Source organism: Zalophus californianus, chromosome 12 (genome assembly GCF_009762305.2).
Source record: "Zalophus californianus isolate mZalCal1 chromosome 12, mZalCal1.pri.v2, whole genome shotgun sequence".
NCBI classification, from domain to species: Eukaryota; Metazoa; Chordata; class Mammalia; order Carnivora; family Otariidae; genus Zalophus; species Zalophus californianus.
In genome coordinates this window covers 62,826,519-62,843,368 of record NC_045606.1, presented here as the reverse complement: position 1 = coordinate 62,843,368, position 16,850 = coordinate 62,826,519, and the positions used below count along the sequence as shown (strand labels likewise).

Sequence of the window (16,850 nt, the reverse complement as noted above, 5' to 3'; positions counted from 1 at the left end):
CCCGCTGAGCAGGGAGCCCGACGTGGGACTCGATCCCAGGACCCTGGGATCATGACCTGAGCAGAAGGCAGACGCTTAACGACTGAGCCACCCAGGCGCCCAACCCTGCTTATTTTTAACTTAGGCAGAAATACAGTTCAAATTAATATAATATGGGGGCCTCATTCAGATATACCAAGCTTAATCATTTATCATATTCTCAATTAGCCAGAAATGACTTCAATTAAGTACTCTATGAAATACTGATGGTACAAATTTTATATCTTTAGAAGTTGAAGAGGTAAGTACACACAATACTATTCTTCCACATAAAGCATGCCTACTAATACTAGAACTCTATTCTTGATATTCTTGCGTATCTCAAAATTTATAATAGTGAAAAAAAATTGGGAAAAAAAGTTAGCAATATAATTCTTAAATCATCCTACCTATGTATAACATTTTAATATTTACTGTCCACATAAAGAATTATAAAAGAATGTTCATAGCAGTTTTATTCACATTAGTAAAAAAATTGGAAAACCACCCAAAAGCACATCAAAAAGATAATCTAGGCCATTGTTGTTGTGGTTGGTGCACTGAGCTCCACAGCTCCGAGAGCCAGCTGCATCCCTTCCCTGCCACCGCCATGAAGTGGATGTTCAAGGAGGACCGCTTGCCGGAACACAGATGCGTGGAATCTGCGAAGACCCAAGTGAAACATCCCGACCGGGTTCCAGTGACTGTGGAAAAAGTCTCAGGCTCTCAGATTGTTGACAATGACAAACGGAAGTATCTAGTTCCATCTGACATCAGTGTGGCTCAGTTCATGTGGCTCATCAGGAAAAGGATCCAGCTTCCTTCTGAAAAGGCAAGCTTCCTGTTTGTGTGTAAAACAGTCCCACAGTCCAGCCTAACTACGAGACAACTTTAGGAGAAGGAAGAGATGAAGAGGGATTCTTATATGTGGCCTACGGTGGACAGAACACTTCTGGCTTCTGAGGGCCAACACCGGGCTAGGTGCACCATTCCTGTTTGCGTATCTTGTCAACAGCCAGCCATTTTCAGTTACCAGACTCTACACATCGACCTCTTAGTGCATTTGTAACTGGGTTTATTTTGTACTATATTAGACGGTTTTGTTTCCTTAGATTAGTAAGTTAACATACAGAGTTTTGTTATGAGTTTTCCTTTTGTGCACTGTCCTCATGGCTGTACTCTCCAGGGAACCTGTTCCTCTGAAAATCATATTTAATGAAGATATTTCCATATTAAAGCGATGGAGGCAGGGTATTATAATGAAAGGGAAGGAGATGATGCATTTCTTCTGGATTATGTTTGAAGTGCTAAAGACGGCTAAGTGTTAAAAGCACCAAAATTAAATCCTTAGCAATCAGAGCACTTGTTTCACTAGATTTTGCCAACTGTCAATCATGTTGGACTGAGCTAATCTGTTCCTCTTTCTGAAACTATTAAGGTAAATAATTAACAAACTTCTGCTTATAAAGGCAAAAAAAATCCGATAATATACTTAAAGCTTATTGTGTATGTTATTGTGTGTATACATGTGTGTATATATATACATATGTATGTATGCACACACACACACACACTTATATGTGTGTGCAGATAGACAGATATCCTCTACACAGAGTACTACTAATGTACTCTTAAAATAACTTTAACCTGGTAGTAGTCAACAAACATTTGTTTTTCATATTAAACATTAACATGTATCTCTACCCTGTGTTTTAGAATTTAAATCTGCAAGCAAGAGTTTCCATGTAGATTGGAAAAGGGTTACTGAATCAACTTAATTCAAGAAATACTGGGGGATGGGAAGGACTGTTCATTTCCATTGGCAATATGTTTGGTAGATGAATATTTTAAACTGTTGGAACATTTTATGTCACAGTGTCATTTAAATAAAGTAGTTTATGGTAATCATTTTCCTTCTCAATTGAGTAAAATATTTAATAGCTTAGTTATTCCACTGTTAAGAAAGGAATCATGATGAAACATATATATAGATCAAAAATGGCTGTCAAGTCCTATCAAAACTACCATATTTAACCTTTCTCTCGTCAAAGGCAGTCCTGACCACAGACATTTCCATAACACTTTTCCAGCCTTGGCATTCAGCCACCATGAAAGAAATTATTTTTTTCAAACAACACCAAGAAACTTAAAATATTCTTTTTAGCCTTTCCCCTCTTAGCCACAGTAGGCAAAGAGGCATTTAACCACCAAATTTCCAAAGTATATATAGAGAAGGAATCAGAATTCACCTTTCAGGAAAAGTAACAACTTTAAATGATCACGTAAAAAACGAATTTGCAGACTACAGGGAACCTTCTTTATAACCCTCCCCCGGGAACTAAAGGTTTTATACAATATAATATACAGGAAGACGCTGCTTGAAAGTAACATTGTTTTATGGGTCTTGGACCAGAGATTTTATAAATGAATACCATATATATAAGAAAACCCAGCACAGGATGAGAATCAATCCTATTATCCCCTTGATCTTCCGACTTCTCACTATGGATCCATAAAGGATCTTAAAAACAAATGAGGGAAGTTCTCCAATATTATAAAATACCTACCCTTTAATGCCAAGGCAAGGAACAGGAGCCAGCCCGCCATAGGGATCCTTTTCTAACATTATTCTCTAACATTTCAACCATATCTGTTAGAAAATAAAGGCCATATGGTTCACTGGTGAGACAAGGGTTATCAAAACATTATCTGTTGATTCCCTATAAGGAAAATAGCACTAATCTTTTATTAGTACTAATAGCCCCACACAGAAAAGCAGGACTGTGTTCTGGCTGTTCATTCACCCCAGCTGAGCATATCAGTTCACTCTCTGGATGACTATCAAAGAATCCAGACAGCTTTGGGAAGCACAGCCTCTCAGCAACCACATGTGGCCACTAACACATTTCCTTGGCAGAAAAGAAAAAAGCCTCAGTTTAGACAATTAGAAGTTATTTGAAGGCTGAGGATCTGCTTATCGAGGGTTGCCTCAAGATGAGGCAAAAGATGACTTACTTATTCTTCAGTTTACTGTTTTCTTTCACGGGCTTTTTATTCCAAAGAATGTATGAATTTTTATTTATGTGACAATATAATCCCATACAATCTTATAGAAGTCATTTTATGATTTGAAAAATATTCCACCACGCTCATATAAATTATTAGTAAAATCTGTTCACCTTCTTTACTAACAATCATATTCCAAACATACTGAACCTTTTATATACAGCATTTTCTCTCCACTTTGGTCACAAATTTGGGACTACTGTGCTGTCAGACCTTTGTAATCCATACCATGCCCATATTATGCCTACATTCTGACTTTCAACTTTCCTTGATAAAAATTCTACTTTCTTGAAGTTTCATTTGTTGAAAAAAATCAAAGTAAAATAAAAGAACTGTAAGGGTTCAAGGAAAATGAGCTCTCACAGACACAGAAAGAAGAGAGATAAAAAGGGTTAATGAGAAGAAATGTCTTTTATACTAAATATCAAAGAATTTAAATAATTTTTGAAAACTAAAACCTTTTTGACTTGTGAATATTATCACAAGTACTCAGTAATTTTGAATATCACATTTTATGCAAAAAACATTGATAACAAAAGGATGAATAATATATAGAAACAAAACTCCAAATCATTGAAAAAGCTCATTATTTCTACTGGTAAGCTTGACTTGCATAAATGCTGCCTCACTGGTATATGGGGAAATAATGTGAGTAAAGGTAAGCCCAGAGGCCCAAGTAATCACCTCCACCTTTACCACTATGGTAACTACTATATCCCATGTACTATAGTACTTGGTCAACATGTGTTTGTGAAGGAAGAAAACAAAACTCAGAAGTTGGCTAGAATGAGTCCACTGGGCTAACATTTGTTTCCAAAACATAACCTTGAAAGCCTGATGTGTATAACATCAGCTCTGTACAACCAAATGGCAATTTTGTTTCATTCACCCAACAAATACTATGTGCCAAGAACTGTGCAAGACATTAAATACGTGGTGAGCAGAAGACATGGTCTCTACCCTCACTAAGCTTACAGAAAGGCCTCCCTCTCCTTCTTGCAGAGTTCACATAGACCCTCTCTTTAATTAGCAAGAATATGAACTAAACAAAACAAGCACCAATGACTGGATGATATGGAAGGCTGCAAAACGGAAACAAAATGAGAACCAAACAAAACCCTAACAATATATACATATGAAATACAACATTATAATAACTGAGAAATAATTTGTTATCAAGTGAGATACAGTGGTAGTGTCATCTACCAAATCTCAAATAATCAGTGGATGATCCACACAATACGAACAAGATGTAAAAGGAACAGATCTAAAATGACTCTCAGAGACTATTTCATATAGGGAAATCTCAAATTTCATTGAGCAAAAATCATTTACAAGTGATAGTTCAAGTATATAGACTGAAAAGGGAACCTGAAATGGCAAAGTACCAAAAAGAAGCAGAAGGCACTGATGACTGTCAGAAGTGCTGTTGTACATGCTCCCCATCAGTCTCAGAGTACTGATACAGGGTACTCCCCATCCACTTGCAGACACTGTTACCAGACATCCTGAGCTGTTACTGGACACAGCCCTCAAGGAGGCTTTCCCATAATATAAGATATGCACAGGCTTAAAATCACTGTATGAAATTTTTTACCATTTTAAAGGAAAGGCCAGTTTGATTTGGAGTATAAGAATTGACAGGTAAAATATATCCATCGCCAAATATTTAGAAATATCATATAACATGCTATTTTTCTATATATAGATAAACCCAAGTAACATGGTAGCGTTTTTCTGTTTGCTAGTAAATCCATGTTTTCAATTGATGCAAACTGAAGACCAATATTTAATAAATTCTTCAACTGACTTCAGATATATTAAGTAAAAGCTTTGCTAAAAAATATATCTACTTCACATATTTATTGCCATAACTTGCATACATATTATAAAGCACCAGACTTCACATGATAAACATACTTTTTCAATGACTGTGCCATTTTAATGGTGAGATAACTAAATTCCAGAAATATAAAATTACTCTGGGTTAACTCAGATTGGACTATCCTAGGCTATAGTCTATTTATTGCACACTGATATGTTAACAGTGGGTATATTTGGAAGATGGTGCTAAATCATTTATTTCCTCTTTTCTACACATCCACATGTTTAAAATATTCCTTTGTGAACATGATTATTTTTATAACAAAAGTATACACATTTTGGTGTGGGGAGTATTAAAGAAGGAAAAGATGAAGTAAAATCAGGCCCTACATCACTTCAAGTTTCAATTTATCTATTAAGAATTTGGAACATGCCGCCAAATTTAACATAGACTAAACCCAGAACTAAAAACATGACAAATGGGTGCACGGTTAAAGGAACCAAGCCAGGGATCTGAACATTTAAATAGCATGTCCCGGGGGCAGAGCAAGATGGCAGAGAAGCAGGAGACCTGGATTTCATCTGGTCTCAGGAATTCAGCTGAATAGGGATCAAACCATTCTGAACACCTACAAACTCAACAGGAGATCGAAGATAAGAATAGTAACAACACTCTGAACAGAACAGTGACCACTTTCTGGAAGGTAGGACGTGTGGAGAAGTGAATCCGAGGCGATATTAGGGAGGATAGACGGCGGGGGAGAGGGCCTCCATCGGCCGCTTCTGGCAAGTGATAGAGCCCAGAGCACAAAATCGGAACTTTTAGAAGTCGGCTCTGCTGAGGGACGTCGCTCCAGTGGCAAAGCTAGGGGTGGAACCCTCGCAGGACAGTCTGATCTCAGGACCCTCGGGGTCACAGAAACACCGGGGGTGCCTGAGTATGGCAGAGCTCCCAGGCATCGGAGCGGGGAAGCCGGCTGCAGAGATGGAGCTGAGGCCTGGACTCTCAACTCAGGGTGGCCATAAACTGTGATCCGTGGCCCAGTCGGGCCACTGCTCCTCCAGCAGGGACCCAACAAGCGGCAGATCTGGGGAGACTCCCCTCCCTCCCCCGGGAGGAGCGGCTCAGGAGCGCACCGCAGGGATCTGCTGGGTTTGAAGACTCCACACGGGGTCGGGTGCCAGAGATAGAAACGCTGGGTCACAGTCCGGGTGAGCACGCAGTGCGGCCGGAGACCAGGGAGACGGGAGTGACTGCTTTTCTCTGGGGGCGCACTGAGGAGCGGGGCCCCGAGTTCTCAGCTCCTCCGGGCGGAGATTGGGAGGCCACCATTTTCACCCTGGTCCTCCAAAGCTGTACTGAGAGCTTGCAGGGAACAAAAGCTCCTGAGAGCAAACCGGAGCAGCTTGCTTAGCCCGGACCGACAAGGGCGGGGCAATTCCGCCTCCGGCAAAGACGTTTGGAACCACGGCAACAGGCCCCTCCCCCAGAAGATCAGCACGAACAGCCAGCAAGCCAAGACCAAGTTTACCAATCAAGGAGAACGGTAGAACTCCAGCGCTAGGGGAATACTGCACATAGAATTCATGGCTTTTTTACCATAATTCATTAGTTTTTCAAAGTTAATTTTTTTAAACTGGTTTTTTTTTGAATTTTTCTTTTTCCCTTTTTCAAACAACATCTTATCAATCCCTTTTTTAAAAAAACATTTTTTAATTTTTTATTGTTATGTTAATCATCATATATTACATCATTTGTTTTTGATGTAGTGTTCCATGATTCATTGTTTGTTCATAACACCCAGTGCTCCATGCAGAATGTGCCCTCTTTAATAGCCATCACCAGGCTAACCCATCCCCCCACCCCCTCCCCTCTAGAACCCTCAGTTTGTTTTTCAGAGTCCATCATCTCTCATGGTTCGTCTCCCCCTCTGACTTACTCCCCTTCATTCTTCCTCTCCTGCTATCTTCTTCTTTTTCTTTTTTCTTAAAATATGTTGCGTTATTTGTTTCAGAAGTACAGATCTGTGATTCAACAGTCTTGCACATTTTTTATTTTTCATTTTTAGAGTCATATTTTTATCCCTTCATAGTAGTTACCCTTATTTTTGGCATATATATATAAGTTGTTCTCTCTTTAAAATTTTGAGATACAATTTCTTCTAACAGACAAAATATACCCTAAATCACTAGTGTATGGCTTTGTTCTATTCTGCCTGATCACATTCTCTCCCTTTTTTTCTTTTTTTTCTTTTTCTTTTTAAATCTTCTTCTTTCTTTTTAAAAAGAACTTCTTATCAATTCCTTTTATAAAATCTTTTATACTTTTCATCTTTACAGTCATCTTCCATCCCTTCATTGTATCAACCCTTATTTTGTACATATATAAGTCTTTCTTCCTTTAAAATTTTAGGAGGCACTTTCTTCTAACAGACCAAAATATGCCCAAAAGCTAGTGTGTGGCACTGATCTATGCACTAGCCTGATCATATTTGATCATATTCTGTTTTTTTTGTTTTGTTCTGTTTTTGTTTGTTTTTATCTTTTTCTTTTTCCTTTTTTTTTCTCTTCTTTCTTTCCCTTTCTTGTCCCCTGGTTTCAGGTCTTTTTTGATTTGTATAGAGTATATTTGCTGGAGACGTATTTAACCTGTTAGCATTCTGTTCTCTCATTCATCTGTTCTCCTCTGGACAAAATGACAAGACGAAAAAAATCATCTCAGCAAAAAGAACATGAGGTAGTACCGTCTGCCAGGGACCTACTCAATACTGACATTAGTACGATGACGGACCTAGAGTTCAGAATCATGACTTTAAAGATACTAGCTGGGCTTGAAAAAAGCGTGGAAGTTATTAGAGAAACCCTTTCTGGAGAAATAAAAGAACTAAAATCTAACCAAGTCAAAATCAAAAAGGCTATTAATGAGGTGCAACCAAAAATGGGGGCACTAACTGCTACGATAAATGAGGCAGAAGAAAGAATCAGTGATATAGAAGACCAAATGATGGAAAATAAAGAGGCTGAGAAAAAGAGAGAGAAACAACTACAGGATCACGAGGGCAGAATTCGAGAGATAAGCGATACGATAAGACGAAACAACATTAGAATAATTAAGATCCCAGAAGAAGAAGAAAGAGAGAGAGGGGCAGAAGGCATATTGGAGCAAATAATAGCAGAGAACTTCCCTAATGTGGGGAAGGAAACAGACATCAAAATCCAGGAGGCACAGAGAACCCGTCTCAAAATCAATAAAAATAGGTCAACACCCCAACATCTAATAGTAAAACTTACGAGTCTCAGAGACAAAGAAAAAATCCTGAAAGCAGCTCGGGAGAAGAGATATGTAACCTACAATGGTAGAAACATTAGATTGGCAACAGACCTATCCACAGAGACCTGGCAGGCCAGAAAGGGCTGGCATGATATCTTCAGAGCACTAAACGAGAAAAATATGCAGCCAAGAATACTATATCCAGCTAGGCTCTCATTGAAAATAGAAGGAGAGATAAAAAGCTTCCAGGACAAACAAAAACTAAAGGAATTTGCAAACACAAAACCAGCCCTACAAGAAATATTGAAAGAGGTCCTCTAAGCAAAGAGAGAGCCTAAAAGCAGCATAGATCAGAAAGGAACACAGACAATATACAGTCACAGTCACCTTACAGGCAATACAATGGCACTAAATTCATATCTTTCAATAGTTACCCTGAATGTAAATGAGCTAAATGCCCCAATCAAAAGACACAGGCTATCAGATTGGATTAAAAAACAAAACCCATCAATATGCTGTCTGCAAGAGACTCATTTTAGACCCACAGACACCCCCAGATTGAAAGTGAGAGGGTGGAAAACAATTTACCATGCTAACGGACACCAAAAGAAAGCTCGGGTGGCAATCCTTATATCAGACAAATTAGATTTTAAAACAAAGACTGTAATAAGAGATGAAGAAGGACACTATATCCTACTTAAAGGGTCTACCCAACAAGAAGATCTAACAATTGTAAATATCTATGCCCCTAACATGGGAGCAGCCAATTATATAAGGCAATTAATAACAAAAGCGAAGAAACACATTGACAACAATACAATAATAGTGGGGGACTTTAACACGCCCCTGACTGAAATGGACAGATCAGCTAAGCAAAAGATCAACAAGGAAATAAATACTTTAAATGAAACACTGGACCAAATGGACTTTACAGACATATCCAGAACATTCCATCCCAAAGCAACAGAATACACATTCTTCTCTAGTGCCCATGGAACATTCTCCAGAATCGATCACATCCTAGGTCACAAATCAGGTCTCAACCGGTACCAAAAGATTGGGATCATTCCCTGCATATTTTCAGACCACAATGCTTTGAAACTAGAACTCAATCACAAGAGGAAAGTCGGAAAGAACTCAAATACATGGAGGCTAAAGAGCATCCTACTAAGGAATGAATGGGTCAACCAGGACATTAAAGAAGAATTTAAAAAATTCATGGAAACCAATGAAAATGAAAACACAACTCTTCAAAATCTTTGGGATGCAGCAAAGGCAGTCCTGAAAGGAAAGTATATAGCAATACAAGCCTTTCTCAAGAAACAAGAAAGGTCTCAAATACACAACCTAACCCTACACCTAAAGGAGCTGGAGAAAGAACAGCAAATAAAAAAAAATAAATAAACCCAGCAGGAGAAGAGAAATAATAAAGATCAGAGCAGAAATCAATGAACTAGACACCAAAAGAACAGTAGAACAGATCAACGAAACTAGGAGCTGGTTCTTTGAAAGAATTAACAAGATTGATAAACCCCTGGCCAGACTTATCAAAAAGAAAAGAGAAAGGACCCAAATCAACAAAATCATGAATGTAAGAGGAGAGATCACAACCAACACCAAAGAAATACAAACAATTATAAGAACATATTATGAGCAACTCTATGCCAGCAAATTAGATAACCTGGAAGAAATGGGTGCATTCCTAGAGATGTATCAACTACCAAAATTGAACCAGGAAGAAATAGAAAACCTGAACAGACCTATAACCACTAAGGAAATGGAAGCAGTCATCCAAAATCTCCCAAGAAACAAAAGCCCAGGGCCAGATGGCTTCCCAGGGCAATTCTATCAGACATTAAAAGAAGAATTAATACCTATTCTCCTGAAACTGTTCCAAAAAATAGAAAGGGAAGGAAAACTTCCAAACTCATTTTATGAGGCCACCATTACCTTGATCCCAAAACCAGACAAAGACCCCATCGAAAAGCAGAACTACACACCAATATCCTTGATGAACATGGATGCAAAAATTCTCACCAAAATACTAGCCAATAGGATCCAACAGTACATTAAAAGGATTTTTCACCAGGACCAAGTGGGATTTATCCCTGGGCTGCAAGGCTGGTTCAACATCCGCAAATCAATCAACGTGATCCAATACGTTAACAAAAGAAAGAACAAGAATCATATGATCCTCTCAATAGATGCAGAAAAAGCATTTGACAAAGTACAGCATCCTTTCTTGATCAAAACTCTTCAGAGGATAGGGATAGAGGGTACATACCTCAATATCATAAAAGCCATCTAGGAAAAACCTACAGCGAATATCATTCTCAATGGGGAAAAGCTGAGAGCTTTTCCCCTAAGGTCAGGAACGCGGCAGGGATATCCACTCTCACCACTGCTATTCAACATAGTATTAGAAGTCCTAGCCACAGCAATCAGACAACAAAAAGAAATCAAAGGCATCCAAATCGGCAAAGAGGAAGTCAAACTCTCACTCTTTGCAGATGATATGATACTGTATGTGGAAAACCCAAAAGACTCCACCCCAAAACTGCTAGAACTCATACAGGAATTCAGTCAAGTGGCAGGATATAAAATCAATGCACAGAAATCAGCGCCATTCCTATACACCCACAACAAGACAGAAGAGAGACAAATCAAGGAGTCGATCCCATTTACAATTGCACCCAAAACCATAAGATACCTAGGAATAAATTTAACCAAAGAGGCAAAGGATCTGTACTCAGAAAACTATAAAATACTCATGAAAGAAATTGAAGAAGACACAAAGAAATGGAAAAACGTTCCATGCTCATCGATTGGAAGAACAAACATTGTGAAGATGTCAGGGCTACCTAGAGCAATCTACACATTCAGTGCAATCCCCATCAAAATACCATCCACTTTTTTCAAAGAAATGGAACAAATAATCCTAAAATTTGTATGGAACCAGAAGAGACCCCAAATAGCCAGAGGAATATTGCAAAAGAAAAGCAAAGCTGGCGGCATCACAATTCTGGACTTCAAGCTCTATTACAAAGCTGTCATCATCAAGACAGTATGGTACTGGCACAAAAACAGACACATCGATCAATGGAACAGAATAGAGAGCCCAGAAATGGACCCTCAACTCTATGGTCAACTCATCTTTGACAAAGCAGGAAAGAATGTCCAATGGAAAAAAGACAGTCTCTTCCACAAATGGTGTTGGGAAAATTGGACAGCCACATGCAGAAGAATGAAACTGGACCGTTTCCTTACACCACACACAAAAATAGACTCCAAATGGTTGAAAGACCTAAACGTGAGACAGGAGTCCATCCAAATCCTAAAGGAGAACAAAGGCAGCAACCTCTTCGACCTCAGCCACAGCAACTTCTTCCTAGGAACATCGTCAAAGGCAAGGGAAGCCAGGGCAAAAATGAACTACTGGGATTTCATCAAGATCAAAAGCTTTTGCACAGCAAAAGAAACAGTCCACAAAACCAAAAGACAACCGACAGAATGGGAGAAAATATTTGCAAATGACATATCAGATAAAGGGCTAGTATCCAAAATCTATAAAGAACTTATCAAACTCAACACCCAAAGAACAAATAATCCAATCAAGAAATGGGCAGAAGACATGAACAGACATTTTTCCAAAGAAGACATCCAAATGGCCAACAGGCACATGAAAAAGTGCTCAACATCGCTCGGCATCAGGGAAATCCAAATCAAAACCTCAATGAGATACCACCTCACACCCGTCAGAATGGCTAAAATTAACAAGTCAGTAAACGACAGATGTTGGCGGGGATGTGGAGAAAGGGGAACCCTCCTACACTGTTGGTGGGAATGCAAGCTGGTGCAACCCCTCTGGAAAACAGTATGGAGGTTCCTCACACAGTTGAAAATAGAGCTACCATACGATCCAGCAATTGCACTACTGGGTATTTACCCCAAAGATACAAATGTAGGGACCCGAAAAGGTACGTGCACCCCAATGTTTATAGCAGCAATGTCCACAATAGCCAAACTGTGGAAAGAGCCAAGATGTCCATCGACAGATGAATGGATAAAGAAGATGTGGTATATATACACAATGGAATATTATGCAGCCATCAAAAGGAATGAGATCTTGCCATTTGCAACGACGTGGATGGAACTGGAGGGTGTTATGCTGAGTGAAATAAGTCAATCAGAGAAAGACATGTATCATATGACCTCACTGATATGAGGAATTCTTAATCTCAGGAAACAAACTGAGGGTGGCTGGAGTGGTGGGGGGTGGGAGGGATTAGGTGGCTGGGTGATAGACATTGGGGAGGGTATGTGCTATGGTGATCCCTGTGAATTGTACAAGACTGATGAATCACAGATCTGTACTTCTGAAACAAATAATGCAATATATGTTAAGAAAAAAAAAGAAGAAGTAGCAGGAGGGGAAGAATGAAGGGGAGTAAGTCGGAGGAGGAGATGAACCATTAGAGACGATGGATTCTGAATAACAAGCTGAGGGTTCTAGAGGGGAGGGGAGAGGGGGGATGGGTTAGCCTGGTGATGGGTATTAAAGACGGCACATTCTGCGTGGAGCACTGGGTGTTATGCACAATGAATCATGGAACACTACATCAAAAACTAATGATGTATGGTGATTAACATAACAATAAAAATTTATTTTAAAATAAATAAATAAATAAAATAAAAAAATAAAAACATGACAAATGGCCTTGAAAAGCATTTGATTAAACTGAATTATAACAAATCTCTAAATATGAACAAACATTTGGAGCAATTATCACCCCACAGTACAGCCAGAATGAGACTGCATGCAGCCCACAGCAAAGCACACGTTTCAGTTGCTTATCCCCTGCCTCCTCCAGTTCACATAAACACCTCACGGCATACTCAAATCACCACTGCTTGCCTCTCCTGGCCGTTGTAAAGCAGCACCCAAAGAAGGTTCTAGGACAGAAAGTGAAGTCAAAAGCAAGATGGACATTTACAGTGTGTTGGCCACCCAGCATCTATTTCAACCTCTTCTGTTAATGTTATATACATGAGTTAAAGGTGGCCCCTATGTATTGGCCCCAAGTTGTTTAGTTCCTCAGAGCAGGCTGACCATGAATGTGAACTCAAAGTCCACAGATGCCAAACTTAAATTTTTACACTTTCATTTTCTTTAATTATAGCCCAGAATAGCATATTTTTAGTCATTTATAGTGTGCCTGCTTTGCATATTCTGCAAAAATGCACCCAACATCTACTAGCCATAGATGAGACAAATCCTGGAGCTAAAGAAGTCACTGTTGCCCGCCACAGCTTCCAGACCAGGACTCACCATCTAGCATCTGAGCAGTATCACCTACACATATATGCCCCACTCAGATTTCCCTCTCCCCAGGGAGTTTCCTTGCCCGCTTCCCCCTCTAGGTGGTGGTTCTCTGCCATGGTCTCTGGAAAATCTCCTTCAGTGAGGGACTTCCCTTCAATGCAATCCTGTCAAACCACCACCCAAATAAAGCTCATTGGGGGCTACTGACATCTCATAGTCATGCCTTTTTCTTTGATCGACTCCAAAATCCTCAAACTCACCACAGTTACATACAGAAATTGAGAGGTATTGGTTTTTAATGGTAATGTTTCTTTAAGTCTGCAGTTGTCTATTACCTGGTAAGCTCAAAATATAAATATCCCCATGAAAAACAAAAATTAATAATCAAGAAAACTAGTTTTAAAAATTAGAGCCGCTTACAGATAACAATATTATATCATACACTTTAAAATCTGTTAAGAGATACAAATATCAAATCATTATATTATACATATGAAACTAACATAATGTTGTTTGTCAACTGTACCCCATGTTAATTGTTCTTACAGATACACACATACAGCTCAATTATCTTGATGGTAGCAAGAAAAATTACATACACTAAAGTATCTTACTTTACCAAGCTAAGTGGTTGCAGTTGTTGACCTTACAACAATAGCATTCTTTCTTCACTGTACCACTGGCTTTCTGTCAGTCCATATTAATGCTGTCCTTTTCAAAATACAATTCTGAATTGGCAAGCTTATCTTAACTAGGTAAAGTGCCATATCAACCACCACTATTGTAGTGACACAATGAAACAAAAGCTGAGGAAAATCCAGCAGACATATTTGTTCCTTTTTTCAAAAACAAGTAGAGTTCAAATTACCAAATAAATTCCATCAATTTTAATAACATATTTTTAAATCAATTCAAATCTACCTTTTCAAAACTGATTTAGTATCTTCCCAAACTGTAAGTTGATTGTCCATGTTTATGCCACTCACTAAATTTTGCAAGTATTAGTTTGTCAATGGTATAAAAGGCAAAGATAAACTACCATTTTTATAAAAACCCAGTCACATGTTCTTTAAAAAAAGCATATATTAGAGAAACTACATTTTTTTAACTCCAAACACATCTCCCACACTCCTTTTGTTTAAAAAAGCCCAATACAGCCATTAATATCAGTCATTTCTCCCTAAAAAGTATAATATGGAAAGAATTTTAACTTAAATTCTGCAATTGTAGGCAGTAGTCTGAATAATGGAAGATATTAAGCAAATATGCTTCAACTAGTTCATAAAACTAGATTTCCTATTTCCTTACCACTTCTTCTCATTAATAGGCATTACATGTAGCTTGACATAAAGCCAACCCTACTGCATCAAAGGAATGTACCTTTGAGTTTTTGCAAATGTATAAAAGGTGTTTTTGAAAGATTTTCTTAATGAACAAGCAAACAAAGAAAAGGTTAAAAAAACCAGTAATCACTCTTTTGCTAATTTCAAATCATATATTATCCTCCCATATATATACAACCTCTTTGATCATTGGGAGCCTGGGGGAGGATTTTTCTTAGAAACCAAAGCACGAACTAAAAAAAATCAAATTGGAAAAAGCAAGTATCTGACCCAGAAGTTACTCAACATGTTGTCCATAATCTACAAAGAACCAAAGTTATGCACTAACTTCAGCCAAACCAAGATACACCTCTTTCTGATAGGAAGGTTTTTTTCTGAATTAGGAAGAAGGTTAATTTACTCACAGCCCAGACAAGGAAGCATTTTAGTATGGTTAACACCACAAGATTCTGGAAGCAGAGAGTCTGAGTTAGAATCCCTTCTCTACCATTTGTTTAGTATATCTTAAGTTACTCAACCTGTAAAGCATTTAGAGCAGTGCCTAGTACAGAAGATTACTCAGTAGATGGAGGATATCAACATACCTCTAGATCTCTGAGACCTGGCATCACTGAGAAGAGTATCAGAAATTCAAACTCAGGTCCATTTCTGGACTTACAGAGTTAGAACCTGCATTTTTATCAAGATCCCATTGTGATTCAAATGCAACTTTAAGTTTGAGAAGCACAGCTAGAAAGCATTTTTACATTATATTCTGAGATGTTACCTATTATAATTAAATTTATTTTAAAACCACTCCATTACTTTTCTGCAACATGAAGAAGTTACATTTATTTTTAGTAAAAGGGAAAGTATTATTTGGGCTCAAAATTCCTCCACTGGTGATTTCCTACCATACCTTAAAGGCACAACCAACTAAAATCCAAGGCTGTAGAGTACTGCCATCTAGTGGTAGTTTATTCTGGTGCACATGCAAAATAAATTCACTCTGCCTTCCCACTCCTTATAAATACATTTGTTTAAAATGGGGCCAGGTTTTCTTCTTGCTTAATTCCTTTCTTGAGGACTACTGACATGATTATACAACTAAATAATTCCACAGGAAGGCATCCTAAACACAGAGGAAGATAGAAGACAACAAATGTTAAGTTTCCTTTTTTAATTCAGATAAGTCTAGGGAAGTTTTCAAATTAAAAGACTGACCCGCTCACTCCTGGAAAGGTGCACATTAGGTACACACAGTGATATCAGGCTTAGAAAATGGGCTTTGTACTGAAATGTGCATATCCTGGAGTGACTTTTACTTTCTTCTTCTTAAGTTCTGTACTTTTTACAATTTATTTATATAGTATATGGCAGGGGGAGTTTTCAGGTTGAGAAAAAAATTTTTATAACCTAGTGACTCACTATCCCCATTTTCACATTCTATCCTAGGGAAATAATCAGAAATGTGGACAAAGAGTTATGTACAAAGATGTACATTTCAGCAAACAAAACAATCTTAATAGCTTCATAACAACCTACTGAACTAGGCATCAAAACTTAGTCATTCTCCTCTATTACTCATTTAGATAAGTTCTAATTTTTCTCTATTACAAACAAATATATAAATGTATATATGAAAGGAAGGACGGGAGGACAGAAAGAGGAAGTAAATAACTATATGGCAACTTGATATGATTTTTCTATATTTTGGATCATTTCCTAATACACATTGCCATAAGTCACATATGAACATCCAAGAATAGTTTCATGGTTTTCAATAGCCAACCTGCTTTATAGGAATATTATGTCATTTTACATGGCCCCAAGCAATGTAGGATACGCAGACTGTACTATCACCTCTCTAGCATCAGATTTTATCCCATGGCTAATGTTTTTGACAATTGTATTGAGATATTATATATCACCTCTTTAAAGTATACAGCTCAAGTATTTACTGTATTTGTAGAACTGTACAACCATCACCATAATCTAATTTTAGAACATTTTCATCCTCCCAAAA

At 38.1% G+C, this 16,850-nt stretch overlaps 2 protein-coding genes across 8 annotated transcripts in view; one reads left to right on the top strand and one right to left on the bottom strand.

Moving 5' to 3' along the window:
* BBS9 (Bardet-Biedl syndrome 9) overlaps window positions 1–16,850 on the bottom strand; it is a 479,889-nt gene that overhangs the window by 430,635 nt on the left and 32,404 nt on the right. The window lies entirely within an intron of this gene.
* LOC113911708 (gamma-aminobutyric acid receptor-associated protein-like 2) lies at window positions 629–913 on the top strand. Its single transcript, XM_035723294.1, has one exon. It carries the CDS (start codon window positions 629–631, stop codon window positions 911–913), a length of 285 nt encoding a protein of 94 aa, XP_035579187.1.